General features: G+C 44.9%; 1 protein-coding gene across 10 annotated transcripts in view; it reads left to right on the forward strand.

The window, feature by feature from the left end:
* Positions 1–19,257, forward strand: part of Cdk5rap2 (CDK5 regulatory subunit associated protein 2) — a 185,376-nt gene that overhangs the window by 148,622 nt on the left and 17,497 nt on the right. For all 10 annotated transcript variants that reach the window (XR_010051176.1, XM_063259938.1, XM_063259943.1 and 7 more), the window contains 7 exons: positions 1,151–1,199; positions 3,910–4,067; positions 8,795–8,914; positions 12,581–12,697; positions 14,666–14,855; positions 15,773–15,897; positions 17,122–17,370. Coding sequence is in view for 9 of the 10 variants with exons in the window: in XM_063259938.1 (XP_063116008.1) it covers positions 1,151–1,199; positions 3,910–4,067; positions 8,795–8,914; positions 12,581–12,697; positions 14,666–14,855; positions 15,773–15,897; positions 17,122–17,370 (1,008 nt within the window). In the remaining variant the exon portion in view is untranslated. The remainder of the gene's footprint in view (positions 1–1,150; positions 1,200–3,909; positions 4,068–8,794; positions 8,915–12,580; positions 12,698–14,665; positions 14,856–15,772; positions 15,898–17,121; positions 17,371–19,257) is intronic.

Below are 19,257 nucleotides of genomic sequence, written 5' to 3' on the forward strand. Positions count from 1 at the left end.
CCACTCTGCTAGTTGTAGGCAAGAACCACAGACAGAAAGCAAACATCCAAGCTCTTTTCCTACGCTGTGGTGTTTGAGAAATTTTCCTTTTAGGAGTAGTTTTAAAAATTGTATGTGTGGGTGCACTTTAATTATAGTCTCATTTTTCAAGTGCAGGTATAGAAGTGTTTGTTTTTTTTTCTTTAGCCATGCGTCAGTTTCTTCAAAGAGCTCATCCTGGTCTGCAATTTTCAGAGTTCTGAAGTATTTTAAAAATAAAGTTGTTAGTCTCTTTGAAATCGGGGCTCATGCTTCCTTTCAAACAGTGAATGGTGACATTCAGTGATAGAGCGGAGCATCTTTTGCCCAACAACATCCTGAGCTTTAGTTTATTTTCTTTTGTCATTTCTTTTGGTCGTTTGCCCTGCTGTAGACAGTGTTCGTTTTTCAGCTGCACTCAAATATTCCTTCTGCTGGTAATCCCAGTTCTGAGAGTCTTTCCTAAGAACACAATTTAAATGCAGATAAAGCTGTATGACCAAGATGTTTATTTCATTTATTTGTTAAAGTAAAATTTGGAAATGCCCTATATATCTTATAGAGAACTGGTAAAAACTGGTACATGTGTGCCCACTATGGAATATTAGTGTGGACATTAACAACTTGGTTTCTAAAGCAAATTGAATAAAAGGAATGCTTATAATAAAGCACAGACTGAAAAAAAATTAAGAAGCTGCAGCATCATTTCTGCCCAAATGCATGGAAGGAAGAAAGGAAAGCAATCCAGTTGCATGCCTGCAGGGGGTAGCAGGAAGAGAGTGAGCTTTTTTGATTCTGTTGCTGTTTTCTTGCAGTTAGGTTATGTTCTGTTGCCAGAGTTTTAGGGAAGGAAAAAGAACTGCACCCAGTGATGCCTTTATGATTGCTTCTTTGATTCAGTGCATCACCTGGCACTAGTGCCAGAGCAGTGACAGAGCAGGAGCCTGTCATCTCAATTGTGCTCCAGGTAATCCCACTTTCAGTATCAGAATTGTAAGTATTTAAGCATTTGGAACATTGTAAGTATTTAAGCAAATGGAACAGTGTCCTTGCAAATGTGTGGGCAAGAAATTATTAGGAAACACTTTACAAACATATTTTCTTTCTTTCTTCATGTTATTTCTGCTTTCAGGAAAGTCAGCGGGAGTGGAACTGAATCTCCAGAATGAACCAGTAGAGAGGTAAGTATGCAGCAATTGTTAAGAAGACTAGCTGGCTTTGGTTTCCTGCTAGATTTTTAAAAATATTCAGATTCCCTCTCATTCTGTAAGTTTTGTGCTTCTTTTAAATAAGGCATAAACGTCTATAGAATTGACAATGGCTTCACAAAACCAAGAGTTCACACAGTGTGTTCATTCAGGTGGCTCATGGAATTGGTTGGGTGGTTTGAACCAGGTGACATATTTTACCCCTTGGTTTCTGGGCCGCTGCAGGATAAAAATCCCAGCCTCCTTACCTTGGCATCAAGCCCTTCTCAGGTGGCCTGGCTTCCTTCCCTTTTCTTTCCCTTCCCCTACCCCTTCCCCTTCCGCCCTCCCCTCTTCCTTCTCTTCCCTTCCCTGCTGCTCACTCCCTTTCCTTTTCACCGTGTTCCTTGTACTGCATCTTACCTGGGTCTTTACTGTCCTGGCTGTGGCTGTGCCCAGGCTGTACCTTCTGCTTCCCTCCTCCTGTAGTGGCAAAGTCCTTGCCAGTGTCCGTTGGAGTGGAAATGAACAAGGCTCTTCCTGGCACTCTACTTTTCCGCTATGTCCCGGGGTCTGTTACTCTTGCTGAAGCAGTGGCCCCTAGTTATATTAAGCAGCCATCATACTTCCTGCATCCATCTTCCTGCTCCCGGACTCCTTCAAGCAAAAAGGGAGCTAACTAGCACTGTCTGGGTGTTGGTATATATCAGCTGCTGCCTTGGTGGTTTCACATTTATTATTTCCAATCCTACGAGGTGAGCATTTTTATTTCTAGTTAGGATTGGAAGCCTGTGGGTCAGGACTGCACACTTGCCATTGAGAAGCAGAGCTAGGACTTACACTCGAGTCTGTCCTACTCCAGTGCTTGTGCCCTTACTGTTATTCTGTGTTGTCTTTTGAGGGCAAAGACAACAGGTGATTGTACACATTCTCAGCCTGCCTCTATGTCCATGGAAAATGCCAGGGTCTTGCCCTCCTTTATTTGTTAAAGGTTATGAGAGCTGTTACAGTCCTGCTGCTGGAGAACCTTCTTTTTCTGTAGGAATATGGCCTTTTGGGGTCCTAGGGGCAAAATAAATAAATAGGCATTGCTTTTGGATGAAAAATTTAAAAAAATTATTAGCATCATGAAGGCTACCAGCAGCTTTGCATTGAGCAGGCAGGGAGGTATCACAGCCCACTGGAGGATCTTTTAATCAGGGCTTCTATGAATTTAGAAGAAGCACTCCTTCTCCCACTGCAGTATCTCAGAGATCCCTCCCAGCTCAACCCACTATTTCTACCCTCATAGTGAAGGATCATACCCCACTGTCCAGTTGTGGAGTTGGCAGGGAAGGGCTGCTCAGGTTAGATCAGTCTTAGCTGAAATAGATGAGTGTAAGGGGCCCAGGGCAGCTGGGAGACTGTGCATGCTAGACGCAAGGCAAACATGACACCCTGCAGCAGTGCAGCCAGTGAGGCTGCTGGACCCATCGGGCTGGTTCTCAAATGCTATGTAAAAGAGTCCCAACACTATTCTGTAGGAAGAAAGGAGTTTTTGAAGGAGCAAAAGCTCTGGAGCTAGACCTAATCAGGTTGACCATTTGGAAGACTACTTTTTTAATATTGGTAGTTCTGGGATCAAATCCAGAGTGTTGCTCCTGCTAAGGCAAGTGCTGTATCACAGCCCTTGCCCCTGAAAGACTGCTGAGTTTGTTTGGAGAATGGATGGGAAGGAGATAGTAAATGTCTTTTAGGCCCCCTCAACCAATGTGTCTGCCCTTTCTATTTCTCACAAATTTGTTTTTCCTTTTCTTCTGCCTTTTTCAGCTGTAGGCTTAGCACTCAAGGGGTCACTTCTAAGCTAATTAAATGGGTGCCCTTGGCCCATTCTGCACGTTTGCAAGCAGCAGCAAGCCCATGTATCCATCATGCTGTCTGGGTGAAGTTGCATCTGGTGTTTACCTGTTAATGAATATGTTGCTGCTTTGGAGTCCTTTGCTCTCGTCTGAGCTCATGAATAATGAGACTGTGGTCACTGTCAAGAAGTAATAGGAAAGAGTGGGAGAGAAAAGAGCTTAAATTAAGGAGCTTATCTATAATGGAGATTCACACGGGCTTTTCACAGCATTTGGGTTGTTTTTCCTCATGGTTTAGGTGGTCCTTGGGAAATACAGGTTAATAACCGCATGATTGCTAGAGTGATGCTGTTGGGAACTGCTTAGGGGCCATGAGGCTTTGAGATTTTTAATTCCATAAGGCTGTTTCATGGCGTTGGGCCAGACTCTCACATCTCCCTGAGGTCTTGGAGTCAGATAGGCCTCATTGAAATCTGAGTGGTGCATCTTATGAGCTGACAGTGGGCTGCTTTATGCCGAGTCTCAGTCTCCCCAGCTCCAGAGGAGCATAGCACTCTCTTTCTCAGAGGGCGACAGTTAGGACCCAGTAAGATCTAGAGTGTCTGGTCCACAGTGGGCATTTGGTAAATGGCTGCATCTGACCTGTGCCCTCTCTCTAGTTGTTCCCTTATAACCAGATCATGGGGCAGGCACAGTCCCCTCACTTCGTTTTCTGGTCCATGGAATGCTTTTAGTTTTTAAACGTTGTTGCTTAGCATTTTAGGGATATGAGAGGTCTGAACTGCAAACATGGGATAGTTACCAGGGGAAGTAACCTTGAGTATCCTGACATTGGGCGTGTGTGTCTTTCAATTCTAATGATTCAGGACTGAAGACAACTTAACCTACCAACATATTCTTCCTGAATCTCCTGAGCCTTCTGCCTCTCACATGTCTGATTATGAAATGTCCGAGAAGTCCTCCCTTTCACGAGACCAGAAGCAAGACAGTGAGACTGAGAAGGTGGTGAGCCATTTTTCTCAAGGTAAGCTATGCCTTGGTAGGCACCATAAATGACCAGTTTTAAACTCTACCCTGCTGCCTCACCTGGGTAAGCAGAGTGTGGGGACTTTCTCAGATGATAGGAGAGTGGGATGCTATAGCAGGCTGGGAATGACATCTCTATCACTGGAGAAAGGTGTGATGTGTAAGTGCAGGTGGTTGGTAGAAGTCATTTTTGTTTTTTAAATGATGCTCTTCTAACAAGGCTAGGCTAGAAAGCACTGCAGTCGTGTGTCAGTGTCAGGGCAAGTTTGAGAGAAACAAAAATTACCTTTTGTTTCTCTCACCCTAAGGCAGGGTTACTTTGAGGATGCTTCTGCTTTGATTTGTAGCTATCCAAGAGCATTCAGCCCCCTCTTGTGATTATTTGGTCTGAGTACAGTTGTGACTTTTCTTGCTTTGTTTCTCTTAGTGTGACACTAGGCCATGGGCCAAGGCATTTGTGTTAGTCCATTCAAGTTACTATAGCAGAAAACCACAGACTTGGTAGCTTAAGAATAGCAGGTGTTTGTTTTTCATAGTTCTAGAGGTCTAAGATCAAGGTGCTAGGCAGCTTGCTTGGGTTCTGTGAGGGTCCCCTCTCAGGTCAGAGGCTGCTATTTTCTCATTGTCTCCTCATATGGAAGAAGGCAGCAAGAGAGCTCTCTGGAATTTCTGTTACGAGGGCATGGTCACTGATCACAGATCCCGTTCGTGAAGATTACAGCCTCATGGCCTAATCACCTCCCAAAAGCCACCTCCTAACTCCGCCACACTGTTACTAAGGGCTTCAAGATTCTGACTTTGGAAATGTGGGCATTCAGACTGTAACACTCTTGCACTACCTCTGACCATGAACTGAGCTGGTAAAATCAGTGTTCCCAGGAGCCTGCCCCAGTGCCCTGCACCTTGTCACCTTTTCTGTACTTGGAACCGTTTTTTGTTATTGTTTTGTTGGTTGGTTGGGTTTTTTTTTTTTTTTTCCTGTGTAGTTTGGGCTGCCCTGGAACTTACTATGTGGCCCAGGCAGGCCTCGAACTTGCTGAGTGCTGGGATTGCAAGTGTGCACTACCAGATCCAGCTGAGCTTAGAATCTTGATTTCCTCCTGTTAGGGTAAAATGTAGGGCTTAGTGTTTGTAATTGAGTATATTTCAAAGAGTTAAGGGATTGGATAGGCCAGATCGGATAGACCAGGCATCAACAACCTCTTCCTGGGAAGGCACAAAAGGTGAATGTTCTAGGCTCCGTGGTGTGTGCGGCCTGCATTGCCGTTGCTCAGCTCTGCTGTCACAGCACAGAGGCAGCCACAGTGATGTACCTGGATGGCACAGCTGTGTCCAGCAATGCTTTATTTACACGAAGAGGGGCTGAGCCAGGCTTGGCCCTGGGCTGCATTTTCCAGGCCTTCAGTAGGTGTGGACTCTGGATCACCCCTGAAATCTCTGTTCTCTCCTTTCCACAAAGTGCCAGCATGGACTGCATAGCATGAAGCGAACAGTGCCCCCTGCCCGATACTCTGTTGACAGCTGGTCACAAAGGTCATGATTTTCAAAAAATCTGAAGCCTTTTGAGCTCAACAAGACCTGATTTTTTAGGTGAAAATGTATAAGGAGGCCCCATCCAACGTGTCATTAAGACCTGAATGGAGCCTTTTCCTCCAGGACGGCCTCTGCAGCTCTCCTGGATGCCCGGATGTGCACAGTAGATAGACTTGGGTAGGTTGTGAAGTGCACGGTGTTGGGGTGACTCGGGTCACCCCATGGCCAGGCACCTGGACTGCACTGCTTAGGATTTTTAGCTGTATTCCTCTGACACTGTTGTGGATTTCTTTTGTTTGTTTGTTTTTTTGGGTCTTGTTTTGGTACTGAGGGTTGAACTCAGGACTTGCGCTTGCCAGGCAGGCATTTATGCCTCTGAGCTAAAACTCTAGCCCTGTTGTGTATTTCTGATTCCTTGATTTTTCTGCCATTTCTTGCGTTGGGAATTTGGGTCAGGCCACAAAATATTTCCCTCTCCCTGGTGCCTCCTCCTTCTGCGCTGTAAGAACCCAGTCCTTTTCCAAGAGCCCCCTAACCACTCCTGTGAGGCCTTTGTATGGACTCAGTGGAGTGAAGGTCTGTAGAACTAGGAGGAGGGAGCCTTCTTCAGAGCAGAACATGTGAGCCCCCTGATATGCATGGGCAGGGTGCTCTTCCTCTTGCCTGTCCTCTTTCTCCTTCACCCTGTCTGCCTCTCTAGCCTCATTTTATTTCTGCTGAAAGCCGTTTAGGCATCTGTGTCTGTTCCTCTAGGGACCCATGCCTTTGGTTCCCTGTACCCTGATGGGAATGGGGCTCTGTACAGCTACCCTAATATATCTAGCCTTATCTTTTTTTGCTTTGCTTCTCTTAGCCTTTTATTCTCTGCATCTGGTTTTTCATTTTACCATATTTATAATCTGTGTAGGGAAATAATTTAGTATTGTTTTCTTCTCTCATTTAACATCCTATCATAAGCTTCCAAATATGCTTTAGATAGTGTCATTTCTCGTGGCTTTAGGATAGTCCGAGTGACGGAACTGCGGTTTTCCTGTTGCTGAACATTAAAGTCATTTGCAGAATTTGCAGTTGTAAACAGTGCTGCAGGGAGTATCTTTGAACATGAAGCTTTCCCTTTATTTGTGGTCATGTTCTTAAGATAGATTCTCTAAATTGGAGCTACTCGGTAAAAGATACACACTGTGTGTGTGTGTGTGTGTGTGTGTGTGTGTGTGTGTGTGTGTGCATGCGTGCACACACGCGCACTCATGTAGCGATTGCTTCTTATAGGATTATGATTTTAAAGAGTGCATTTATCAGAAGGATTTACTGTAAGAGAGACCAGCATTTATCTCCCTTTTTGTAAAGGCTGGTACAATATTGTGTTTCCTTCCCCTCACTAAGGCTGCATAATTAATAAGCGGTGTCCCGTTCCATTGGGCATGATTCTTCTAGCCCAAGTGATAGCTTCAGCTCCTGACGGCAGGTTCAGTGGAAGGTGGCTGTCTTGATGGCTACAGAGTATTAACGCTCTCAAAGGCAGCGGTGTGTGATGTGTAGACCAGCAAGGTCGGTTGCGGTCAACACTGGTCAGCTCCTGACTGACTCTGGCCTAGCCACTGGGAGAAGACTTCAGGGCCCCGACACGGGAACGGGAGGTACAGTGCTGGATGTGCCAGGAATGGGTCGCAGGCAGAGCCTTCAGGGTTGTGCTGCAGCAGAAAACCCTCCCAGGGACTCACCACTCTTCAGGCATTATTAGGAGATAGCTGAAGGTCTAGGAATTAAGTCATCTCATAAACATTCAAATTCATGGCAAAATTACTATTTAATTAGGAAAAGATCTGTAACATTGTGCTACTTTTAAATGAAAGCCATTTTGGAGGAATTAAAACTGGGTTATAACATTAGTATAATGTTTTAAAACAAACATTACTAAGACATACTGAGTATACCCTAATTGATGAATTAAAGGCATTAGTTTTGCCTTTGGATACTTAATGTGATTATGTTTTAAACACTGACTCTAGAAAGCTACCTCTGGATTGCAACTGTGTTTGCTTCTTTCTTTGTTACAGTGAGCTGTGACAGAGGATAAAAAAATAATATGTCTCATTTTAGGAAGTTTGGAAGTTTAACATTTGTACCTATCATTAAATATTACATTAAAATGTAATACAGAATTTTGAAAAATCCTGTATTACATTAAAATGTAATACAGAATTTTGAAAAATCTAAAAATCTATCTCTTGGTTATTAACTGCTGGTAATATTTAGGTGTACTTCCTTCTTTTGTATATTTGTCTTTCTTGCCTGTGTTAGTTTTTACATATTGTGTTGAATAACGAATTTTGTATCTATTTTAAAATTTAACATAACATAATTTTCCCATGGTATTATATAGTTTTCATAACATAATTTTAGTAGTTATATAATACTGCATCATAATGGTTGTACTACAGTTTAACAATTTGAGTTATTTTCATTTTTACTGTTATATGCAATGCTGAGACAAACATTTTCATGTATTCTGGCAAATATTTGTCAGTATCTCTAGTGATCTCTTTAAATAGAATCCAAGAAATAGAATTATTTGATAAAGGCACTGGAAAAGAACTTTTCTAAGGCTAATGATATAAATAGCCTCAAAAGGTCTTATCCACTTTTACTCAGGCTAACAGGATATACTCTTGAGATTGCCCTTCTTATTACCATTTTTGCTAGCATTGTTTTGCTTTATTTTTAAGACTTGAATTAATAAGTGATAAACGGATAACGTATTCCTTTCAAAAAAACTAGTCTTGAAAATATCTGAATTCATGATGGAGGTAGTTTAATCAACTCTCAGGCAATTCAGGCAGACTTGAAAGTGATCTGTTAGTTTCACCATAAGGAAGATTTTAAATTAATATTTGATATTGAGAAGAATAAAAGCTACATTAGAGTTAGCATTAAAATTGTATGGAATGTAATTTTTCCGTGTGATGTGAAATAGCTTCCTCATGGAAGGCTGCAGAGAATCATTACTGAGCTGTGTCTGCAGGCTGTGGGAAGTAGCGCTGCCTCCCCCAGCCTAGGAAAGAATTGCCAGTCGCCGACTGTCTTAACACATCCAGTGCTGTTTGGAATTTCAAGATCTCTGCATAATCTATAAATTATTCAATTTGTTGGGGGCTTCAGACTTTAAATTAAAAATGTCCTTCCTTCCTGTAGATTTGCTAATGGAACACATTCAGGAAATTCGAACTTTAAGAAAACGTTTAGAAGAATCTATTAAAACAAATGAGAAGCTACGGAAACAGCTAGAAAGGCAAGGGTCCGAATTCGATCAAGGTAAGGAATGACCTTCCCACAGGGCGAGCCCTGTGAGAGTTTGTAAGCCCGTGAGAGCTTCACTGTGTCACGTTTGCCTGAATAAGCAGTCTGTGACCAAGACAGGTACTTGATAAATGTTAATTTCTCTATCATTTCAGAAGTCCGCCAGCCTCTGGCATCCTGAATTGTGGTTGGCTCTCATTGGATGGTGGAGGCTATAAAGATATAGATAGGTATTTTTTTAGAATAGCACGAGGCCGTATATTGTCTTTTTGTCAAAATGGATTATAAAAGTATCCACATTTCAGCAGTCTGGTAAATCTCCCATGCCAATCAAAAGGGCACCAGTATTCCTGCATAACCACTGTCACTTTTAAATGGCACATTCTTCCATGACAGCTGAGCATATTTTTCCTACAGGAAGACATTTACAGAGTTTGAAAATTAAAACTTTCATAATTTACCTGTTAACCCTGGCCTCCTCTTCCTCCTCCTAGTTTTTGTTGGCTCTCTTCTGTATCCTTGCAATGATTATTTTCAAAGTACAAATACAAATATATCTTCTTATTCTCCCTCTTACTGTCCCCAAAGCTAGCAGACTGTGTGCACTCTTCTGTACATTTTCACCAGGCAGCACACCCTGAACCTCGGAAGTGTGGATACCAGGCCTCGTGCTTATTAGTTTTATGACTGGCCATTTCACTCCATCCCTCTCCCAGTCAGTTTTTTCCCAAACACCTTCATTTGGAGCTCAGGTGAGGCCGTGTTATGAATTGTGCTTTGTTCAGTGCCTCACTATTTATTAATGGTTGATTTCATCATCTTTACCAATTATATTTTGCAATTTTATGTTGTATAGCCCAACCACTTAACATTGCAGAGCTCTGCAATGGGCAGGGACCCTCATGCCATCCCATCTTTAACAGTGAAATTCCTGAATTCTGGGAAGATAGTTGGTACTTGATGGTGACTGGTCCTTACACCCCTTGTCCATGTCTTGTTCCCCTTTAGCCTACTGTGCCATCAGCTTATAAGGACATCTTTCCAAAGTACTGTGCGGGCTTCAGTTTGCAGGGTAAACAGAGCAGTTTCTGTCATTCCCTCTCTATCCCTCCCTCCTACTCCACCTCACCTCCAGCCTGCATCTTTCCCCTTGTTCTCCCCCCAAAGAAATTGATTAATCTGAATTATTAGTCATATCAAACACAGGAAAGAAATATGTGCCTGGGCCTTTCACATTCACTCTTGATAATGCCTGAATTAGGTTCATTCTGTTTTACATTTTTGCTGGCAAATCCAATTATAGAATTATTTGGGGCCCAAATGGCCACCGGCTACAATGGAGCAGGCAATTGCTCTGAAGAGTAATTCCCTCTGACGGGAAGGTTTACAAAAAGGCATTCATAAAGTATTTACGCTGGTGGGAAGACATGCTGTTCTCACTATGTTGCCACAGTCTCTGAAAATACAAAGAAATAAAAGTGGCTCCGCCTCTCCCTGCTGTGAAATACTCATCTTGGGACTAGGTTTGAGAAAAGGACTGACTCCCTATAATATTGAGGTGGAATATTGTTAAAAACTGCTGTCCCATGCATTTGAGCCTCTAGCTTGTCACTGGTCACCCAAGGTGTGGAGTGGTGGTATTCAGAGGAGGCTGGTCACTTGAGCATTAAAGTAGTCTGGTCCTTGCCAGCTTGTGCTTGTTGCTCTGATTTAGCCTGTTTCAGGATCTATTCTTTGACTTAATTATTCTTTTGAAAAGTGACTGTCTTAGCTTTCAGTATTGTAGACATCCATAGAATTTTTCCTGCTTATATAGTTGATTCTTTGGTCCTCTTTTGGCTTCATCCTATCATGAATGGTAAAATTACTACAAAAACAGGAGTAATAATAATGTGAATAATTTTTATGGAACTAGTGAAGACTTGGTAAAGTTATATGACTACCTTGAGATCTTACAGCTATTGAGAAACCAGAGCCACAGTTTACCCGTGGGGTCTTGGATAGGAAAGAGTGAAGGAAGATGGTAGAGAGAGAGAGAGACATGTAAGAATTTGAAAAATTATGACATTCTGATAGCAAACCATTAGCAGGAGAAAAGGGCTGTGCTGTAGACTGGGAAGAGTGGGAACTTCTGGGAGAATTGCCATACTTTGTCTCCAGGGAGCTTGAACATCGCGGGAAGTTGGTTTTATAGTAGGATGCTTTCAGCTGCTGATAGCAAAATCTGGGTGAAACAGGTTATAAGCAAGAGGATTTCTGTTTTCTTACATAACAAGAACTCTAGAGGCAAGAAGTCACAAGGCAGATTTTATGGCTCAGACACAGTAGGGTTTGGGGGTTGGTGTCCTCAAGTGATGACTGGAGTAATTATCAGCCTTCCATCTTCTGTAGGAAGTGTCCAAAACATGGGGAGGAAAAGGCTGGGCTTCTTTCTGGCCTTCTGGCTTTATGGAGTAGAAAGTCTTTCCCTGAGGCCTGCAGCAGGCTTCCTTTGGGGTCTTGGTGGTCCGAAAGGTTCGTTGACCATGTTCTCACCACAGAGTGGCTGGGAGAACAAGAGGCTGGCAGTTGGGCTGTGTTGTATAGGTTGTGTTGTCAGTCAGTATGGAGGCTGGAAGGGGAAGTGGCTGCCTGCTGCATGGAGAAGACAGCTGTGAATGTGAACATTATAATGGTATGAACGGGGGAGGAGATAGGGAGTTGTCCAGCAGGAGGTGTCATCTAAGTTGGATTTAGGGGAAGGATGAGATTTCAGCAGACAAGACAAGAGCTTGGTGGGGTACTTATGGGTGAGAAAATCTTCTTCAACCCAATCTGTCTAGCTTCGGACTCTAATCTTTATAGCATGCACTGAGAGGCAGTGAATTTAAGCCAAGAGTTGAAAAAGTAAGACTTCAGCAGATGAAGAGGGTGATGGGAAGTCCATACAGAGGGAGAACCTCATTCTGCAGCATCAGAAGAGGCTATGGCCATACAGGTGGACACGGCCCACGTACTAGGGCGTGAGTGGAGATGGAGTGGGTTTGTCACAGAGGGAGCATAAAGAATCCCAGAATCTAGACTGAGAAGTGTAGGTCTTACATTTAGCTTGTTCCATTGTCTTTTGGGCTATCATGTTTTTGAGTAGATGATAACATGGAAGCGATTGTGTGTAGGATGATAATCCCATTGGTGGAATAGCCAGAAGGGAGGTTGGGAGCAAGGTAATCAAAGCCTGAACCTTAGGGACCAAAGAGTTGGCTGGGGTCCAAGGCATTTTGGAGGAAGAATCTGCTGTCAGGGTGGCTGAATTGGAAGTGGGACAGAGAGGAGTTTAGGAAGACAGATGGTTTCAGCTGCTGGTGTGGATTAGGGATTGAGCTAATTCCATCATCTGGGGCAGGGAACAGAGGAGGAGAGAAAGGTTTGGAGGGGACTAAGTGAGGCCTCGTAGGCAGATGACAAAGGTTGTGACTGTTTCTCACCATCTCACCCTGTCCTGTTCTCTGCTTTGTTCATCTTCGGGCAGGTAAGATATGAGAAGCCCCCTCTTACCTCTACTTTTAAGCTCACTCTCATTTCCCGTTGAGCTCTGGCAATCCCTTATGTAGTCCTCAGAGTGATTTCCATTGCTTGTTTCATTTCTTCATTGTTAAAATGGTTTTCTAGGAGGTTCCATCCTCCTCGTGTGTGTTTTTGTAGGTTCTACAAACGTTTTTGCATATGGTTCAGAACTGCACAGTTCATTGACGTCAGAAATACATTTCCTGAGGAAGCAGAACCAGGAGCTCAACACAATGCTAGTGAAGGGGTCTCAAGGTAAGAATGAGAGAAGCCATCTTCAGCATGGGCCTCAAAGCCTCCCAGTCAGGCAAAGAATACAGGTGTTGAAGCCTGACCAAGCCAGGTTCAAATCATATGGCTTGGTGACAACTTTACCCCATTTAATAGTCACAACAGCCTTTTGAGGCACTCTTGTTTTATAACTGAGAAATCTAGGGTTCAGAGAGGTTAAGGAATACCTGATAGGGCTGTTGTGGCAATTAAGGGAGTAAAGCCTTCAGCAGCATCTCTACCAGCTTGTCAATAAGTGTTACTATATTTACTTGTCATTCACCTCCCCACCCCATCCCGCTCCAGCCACCTGTACTCATCTTGGTTCACAGTGGAAAAGAGAATGACTGAAAATACATACCACTGCCATCAACCAGTGAAGTTTATCCAGTATTCCTTCCAAAAATCCCTTCTCTTAATTCCCTCTGTTTGGAGCTTAGCTCCTGAAGAGCTTTCACGTATAATATCTTTCAGTCCTTAAAATGAGTCTTGCATGAGGTATGATTAGCTGTCTTTTACAGGTCAGGAACCTGAGGCCTGGGGAGCTGCACTGTTGTGTGGTCATAGACTAGAGATGGTGGAGTTAGAACTTGAACCAGTTTATAGCACTTTCCCTAGGGAGGGTATCGATGCCAATATGGGCTTAAATGATCAAATTAGAGCCTCTGCAAGTCATTCATTCACTCAGCAACATTCCTTCTTCTCCTGTTCTGTGTCAGGGCCTATGAAAACTCTTAACCAAAAATGGAAGAGTGCTGGTCCTTTCTATCGGGGGGCTCATGCATGGTCTGATGGGAGATACAGCCAGATAGCAGCGAGGTAACATGAAGATTGGCAGGTCAGGGAGCTGTAGGACACTGGAGAAGGCATCTTGGTCCTGGAGGAGCTGGCTCCAGCTGAGTCGGGAAGGTGTGGAGGGATTAACTAGGACCTCTCAAGTTCAGAGGAGCCAAGGCCTTTTAAATGTCAGGAAGAGAGCAGACAAGGCCCAGGACCTGTGGCTCATCAGGAGCGATGTGCATCTTGGCAGGTCTGCAGTGTGGGGCATGGTCCAGAGTCCATGCTTCTGTAGCAAGTCTCATGTCATTGTTAGTGTGGAATCAAAACCCTTGGCCTGAGTCTTGGCTCTGTTGCTTACTGGCTGTGTGATCACAGGGATGTGTTAACCTCACTGTCCCCAGGTTCCTGCCTGAAAGATGAAGAGAATCAGTTCCTACCTCAGAAGTGTACTGTGAGGATTAAATAAGAGGTCTGCATGAAGACCTGTGATTAGAGCTGGAACACAGTAGTTCGAGCCACCACCAGCACAGCTCTTGACAGGGTGCCCCAGTGTGCTTACGAGGTCCTATGCTGAGCCTTCACCTCGACGTAGTGTGTGTGTGGAAACTGAGGCATGGAGGAGTGAAAAACCTCGCTCAAAGTCAAGGAGTCAGTGAACACAGGAGCCACACTTGAATCCCTCAATGCTGCTCTGCCTCCAGCACCTTGCTCTGGGTCTCTTGGTCTCCCATGCCTCTGGGAGTATTTTATTGGGAGAGATGATGTACTCAGGCACCTTCTGTGCAGCCCTGCTGGCCTGGCAGGGGGCTGTTGGCGGCCTTGGTCTCTGCTGGTACTGCCAGAGTGTGGGCCCTGTGTCCTGCCTCTGCCAATAGTTCCTATCCACTCTTTGCTTCATGAAGCCAAAGTAACTGGGTTTGGAAGACCTATTATTTAATAGAAAATTAAACAGGCCCATTTCATCCCTGTGATGTTTAATCTACAGCTTTGATGTTGACAGATTTATCTGCCCAAAACGCATAAGATAATTGGAATGCCAAAACCATAAATGCCAGATTAAATCTCATTCTTTTTTGTATTCTTGGAGTGCTCGAGCTGAAGTGCTGTATCTGAGTAATAAGGTTGGGAGAAACAAATGGTATCCTTCTCACTGGCGCTTTTCGGTGTTTGTAGATAAACAAGAGGAGAATGAAAAATTGCGAGAGTCCATCTCCAGGAAGACTGCAAGTCTGGAGCACATTCAGCGAGAGTATGCCAGTGTGAAGGGGGAGAACGAGCGGCTGCAGAAGGAAGTCAGTGAGAGGGAGAGACACAACCAGCAGCTGCTCCAGGAGGTCCATAGCAGCCGCCAGGAGCTGAGCAGGTGGGCCCGACCTGCCTGCCTCTGTTGCCTGCTGCAAGTCCGGGAAACACTGTAGTCCTGCTCCGGTGCCAAGAGGAGGCGGAAACACTCACGCCTCATGTCTGGTGGGCAGAAGGGATGTGGGGAAAGATCACGTGAGGAGAGGAGATGGTGGAGTGCAGCTTTCCCTGTCTTACTTGGGTGTCCCAGGGTGATGAGTGCTACAGCCCCCAGGGAAGGTTGTTTCGACAGAAGGCACATGGGCCCTGAGGCAGAGTGGCCGCAGCCAAGCAGGGAGGGCAGCACAGCTGGAGGACAGGGCTGAGGTAGGGGCAGCAGTCAGGGAGGTGGCCAGATGCTGAATCCTCTCACTGGGTCCACTTTGACGTTTGTTCTGAGTGTCATTGGGAGGTTCTAGGAGATTCCGAGAGAAGAGTGACATTTGTCCACTGTAGCTCTTGCAAGGCACATTCTTCTGGGTTCCTTGTGGTCTCCCCTCTTAGGCTATGTCTCGCTGAGCATGTTTTCAGTTCTTTATGTGAGCACTCACGAGTGCCGCACTCCCTCAGTGACTGTCCTCACCTCAGCTGCCCGGGGTGTGCAGTGACATAGCAGGGCCACTGTGTTTGCCATCAGACAGTGCTGGGCTTAGGTTCAGGCTCTTCTCCAGAGCTCCACACCCCTGGGTAAGAGATGGAACTTTGTAGCTTTGCACCGTAATAAGAGGAATGGAGGGTTCAGAGAGTACCTCCTTTTTTGGGTGACTGTAGAAGATGACACGAGAGAGCCATGCCTGGGAGCACTTGGGAAATGGTAGCTGTGTGGAATTTTTCACTCCGCTTGTACCATTTTGTCCACACTCTGAGGCCTGCCCTGCGGGTCTGAGTGGTTCCCCGGGGTAGAATTAACCTCTCCTCCCATGCTGGGGGCCATTTCAGAGTGCAGGAGGAGGTGAAACTGAAGCAGCAGCTGCTGTCACAGAACGACAAGCTGCTCCAGTCCCTCCGGGTGGAGCTGAAGATGTATGAGAGGCTGGATAAGGAGCACAAGAGCCGACAGCAAGGTACTGGGTGCTTTGGGGTGAGGTCCTTTGTGTCTGGGGCTGCGAGCTTGCCTGGACTGCTGGTGGCAGGAGAGGGAGGGCAGGAGCTGCCTGCTCTTTCCCGAAGGGCTGAGAGCAAACCCCACACTGCCCTAGGGGCTGACTAGGTATGTCTTGAAGCTAGCCCTTTGGCCCACTCTGTTTTTCTTTTGTTTTGTTTTGTTTTTTAATGTGCTAGGAATCAAACCCAGTTCCCTGCTGTGCTTGGCAAGTATTCTACCACTGCGCTATTCTCCACCCCGGCCCTCGGCCCACTCTTCCAAAGCTGCAGTTTTGGAAGTGTTGAAGGATTCAGATCAAGGGCCAGGGCAGTGATGGTCTATAGTCTCACTCCTTGGATCCCGGCTGTGTGGGCTTTAGCACATTGCTTCACCTTTGGGCCTGTTGTTACCTGTGTAAGCATGTCTGTTACCATCTACCATGTGGAGTGAATTGTAAAAGTTGAATGAGGTCATTTATTAACATCATACACTAGTACCTGGCATATAGTTGGCATTTAAGAGGTAACTTTGATCATAATTTTACTGCTAGTATATATTTCTCTTTGCCCATTTATCAGTGAATATTTATGGAGCACCTCCCATGTGTTGGACATTACCGTAGGTTGGTGGTTGGCCCTGGTTCTCTGTGTTTCAAGAGAGATGCCAGATCAGGATGGCTCAACTATAAGGTCTAATGTTTCAGAATCAATTTTGAGAAGTAGTGAGGTTTTTTTGTTATTTTTTTAAACTAATTTTCCAGATGGTTTCTCTCTATTGAAAGTTTATCTAGAAAGGGGTCATGTCACAGCTTTCGTTTCTCCTCAAGTTGCTTCTCTTATTCTTGTTGTTGTGCCTTTTTAATATACTGTGGCTCTTAAAATCATCCCCTTTCATTCTATAATTCCAGCCCAAATAGATTTTATTACTACTAGACATAATTTCAGGGTTTGGTGTGCAATTTGCTGGGCTTTTATGGCCAGAAGTGAAAATTAATTTCTAGCTCTTATTTAGCCTGTGAAATAGCAGCAATTAAGTCAGCCAATATTTTTGTTTTTAAAGTCGAGTTGTTATTTTAAATTGTACCTAGTTCTTAGGAAGGAGGCGGTGGGTGGCAATGGTGGTTTGAAAACACCATTGAGTTCTTTTGATGGCTGTCCCATTGCCTGAGGAAGATGTCACAACTTCCCTTTGCACACATCCACAGAGGCCAGAGCAGAGGCGTTGGGAGCTGGCTGGAAGGGGCAGGATCCTGGCAGTGACCTGCACAGCCTCCTGACAGAGATCCAGGCTTTACGGGCACAGCTGGAAAGGAGCATCGAAACCAACAGCACCCTGCGGAGCAAGCTGGAAGAGCAGCTGGCACAAGGGGCCAGGAAGGCACAGGAAGGAACCCTCCCGCTGCCTGCCCAAGCCCTGTCCGTTCCCGAGTGGCCCCTTAATCTAGACAAACATGGTATGGCTTCTGCCTTTCCACGCTTTTGGAAAATTCAGCTCTGTGCATCTGTGTGTGACGAGTGAGCATCTAAATGATGCTTCTGCCCGATGGAGGTATTGTTCCATAGACGGCAGACACGCTGTACCACAGGAGACAGGGTACCTCACCACTAATGAGTTGTCAGGCTGGCATAACTCTGACAGACTGGCAGAATCACTGTCGGGGGAGCTTGGTTTCCTAGGTATACAATTTGGGCTTCCAGTCACCCTCGTTGCCTCTGGTCTTGCTCAGTCTCATTCATTTAGTCTTGCCCATGTCACTGTCAGTCTGATGCTCAAAAGCCTTTTCAGTGTTCTTACTGCTTTTAAAATAGAACCTGCACTTCTTACTCTGGCTTTTAGTATCATGCGGGATCTAGAAAACCACTTTGTGGGAATAGTGGGTCTGTTTTGCATTTGCTTGCAGGCTTTTCTAACCCTGAAGAGGCTATGGAGGGCACAAGGGGAGGATGAGACACCTCTGCCACTCACCCACTAAGTCCTAGAAGAAACCATCAAAGGGTCAGGCTCAGTGCAGTCGGCTGGACCATTCTCTGTGCTCTGTGGGTGAAGGAATCAAATCTCAGAGAATGAATGGGATTTGCCCAAAGTGACACTGCAGGCAGAGCTAGACACCATTTCAGCTCTAAGTCTAGTCCTCTTCTGGACTGGAAGACTCAGTGTCTTTGGGATTGTCGTCCTGATGCCCATAGTGTGGTGGGTACGTGCATCCTGCGGGGCAGGAAGTGGCAGTGTGCTTTTGAAAGTGTACAGAATTTGTACTTAGCTCTCTTGGACTGGGAATTAAGTCTGTTGCCTTTGATGAATGAATTTGCAGCACTAGGGATCAAACCTAGGGACTCACTTATGCTAGACAAGCACTCTACTGAGTTACACCCCCAGCCCTACTGTTTCCCAGTGAAATCACAGATCTCTGAAGAAGCACCCAGGCAGTTTGCTTTGCAAATTGCAGTGATTGGGTTGATTGATTTCTCTTTGATAAAGATTTTAAAATTTCTGCCAAAAAGGTGATACAACTATATAGAAAAAAAAAGTAAAAGGAAAAATTCTTCCTTATTCTACACCATGATCAAATTATTTTTTACCTTTGCATATTTTTTTTCTTTCATTGATTACAAGCAGCTTGACTTTGTATTGGCCAGTTTGGTTGTGTTCTTTCTTTGATTTTACCCAATTTTTCATACCATGAGCATTCTCTCTGCTTTTACGTGAGCTTTCTAACGTTTGTTTGCAATTTATTGCCAGTTACCAAATCACTACCCTACCCTGTTGATGGTTAAAGTGTCCCTGATTTGGACACCTGTAGACATTGATGTTGGTGTGCTTCATCTGTTAAGCGTATTCTTAAGATGACATCTGCCTTCTTAACAGTTGCTACGTCATCAGTGTTCAGGTGGAAACTTTTTCTTGACTTCATCAGCATGGCCAGTGCTGCTTAAAATATAGGTTGTCCCCAGCCTTTTTAGGGCTTAAAGGAGAATGTGCCTGTTGGTTTTGGGACTGGCTAGAGGAGACAGAAGCAGGAGAACCATTTGTTGCTCAGGTGCCTAGCAGGAAAACTGGGCTAGCTGCAGTGAGGAGCCATTGAACTGCCGTTCCTGCTTCCAGAACTTACCCAGAGGCAGCTGCAGTGTGCTGACCACAGGCATCTCAGTGTGTGCTCGGAGCCCGTAGAGGTGGCCCTCTCCTGTCCCCTGTCTAGCATAGTCTTGCATTATAGGAAACAGCGTGTCTTCCTTTGTGAGGGATGTTTCAGAGCTGTGCTTAAGTGCAGCTGTTTACAGTTTTAAAAGTTTCTGTCTTCGGTTGGAAGTGATTCCCCTCAGAAGCTGGCTCCAGGTTGCCA

Source organism: Cavia porcellus, unplaced genomic scaffold, assembly GCF_034190915.1.
Source record: "Cavia porcellus strain 051 isolate PalLab524CR breed Dunkin Hartley unplaced genomic scaffold, mCavPor4.1 scaffold_1, whole genome shotgun sequence".
NCBI lineage: Eukaryota > Metazoa > Chordata > Mammalia > Rodentia > Caviidae > Cavia > Cavia porcellus.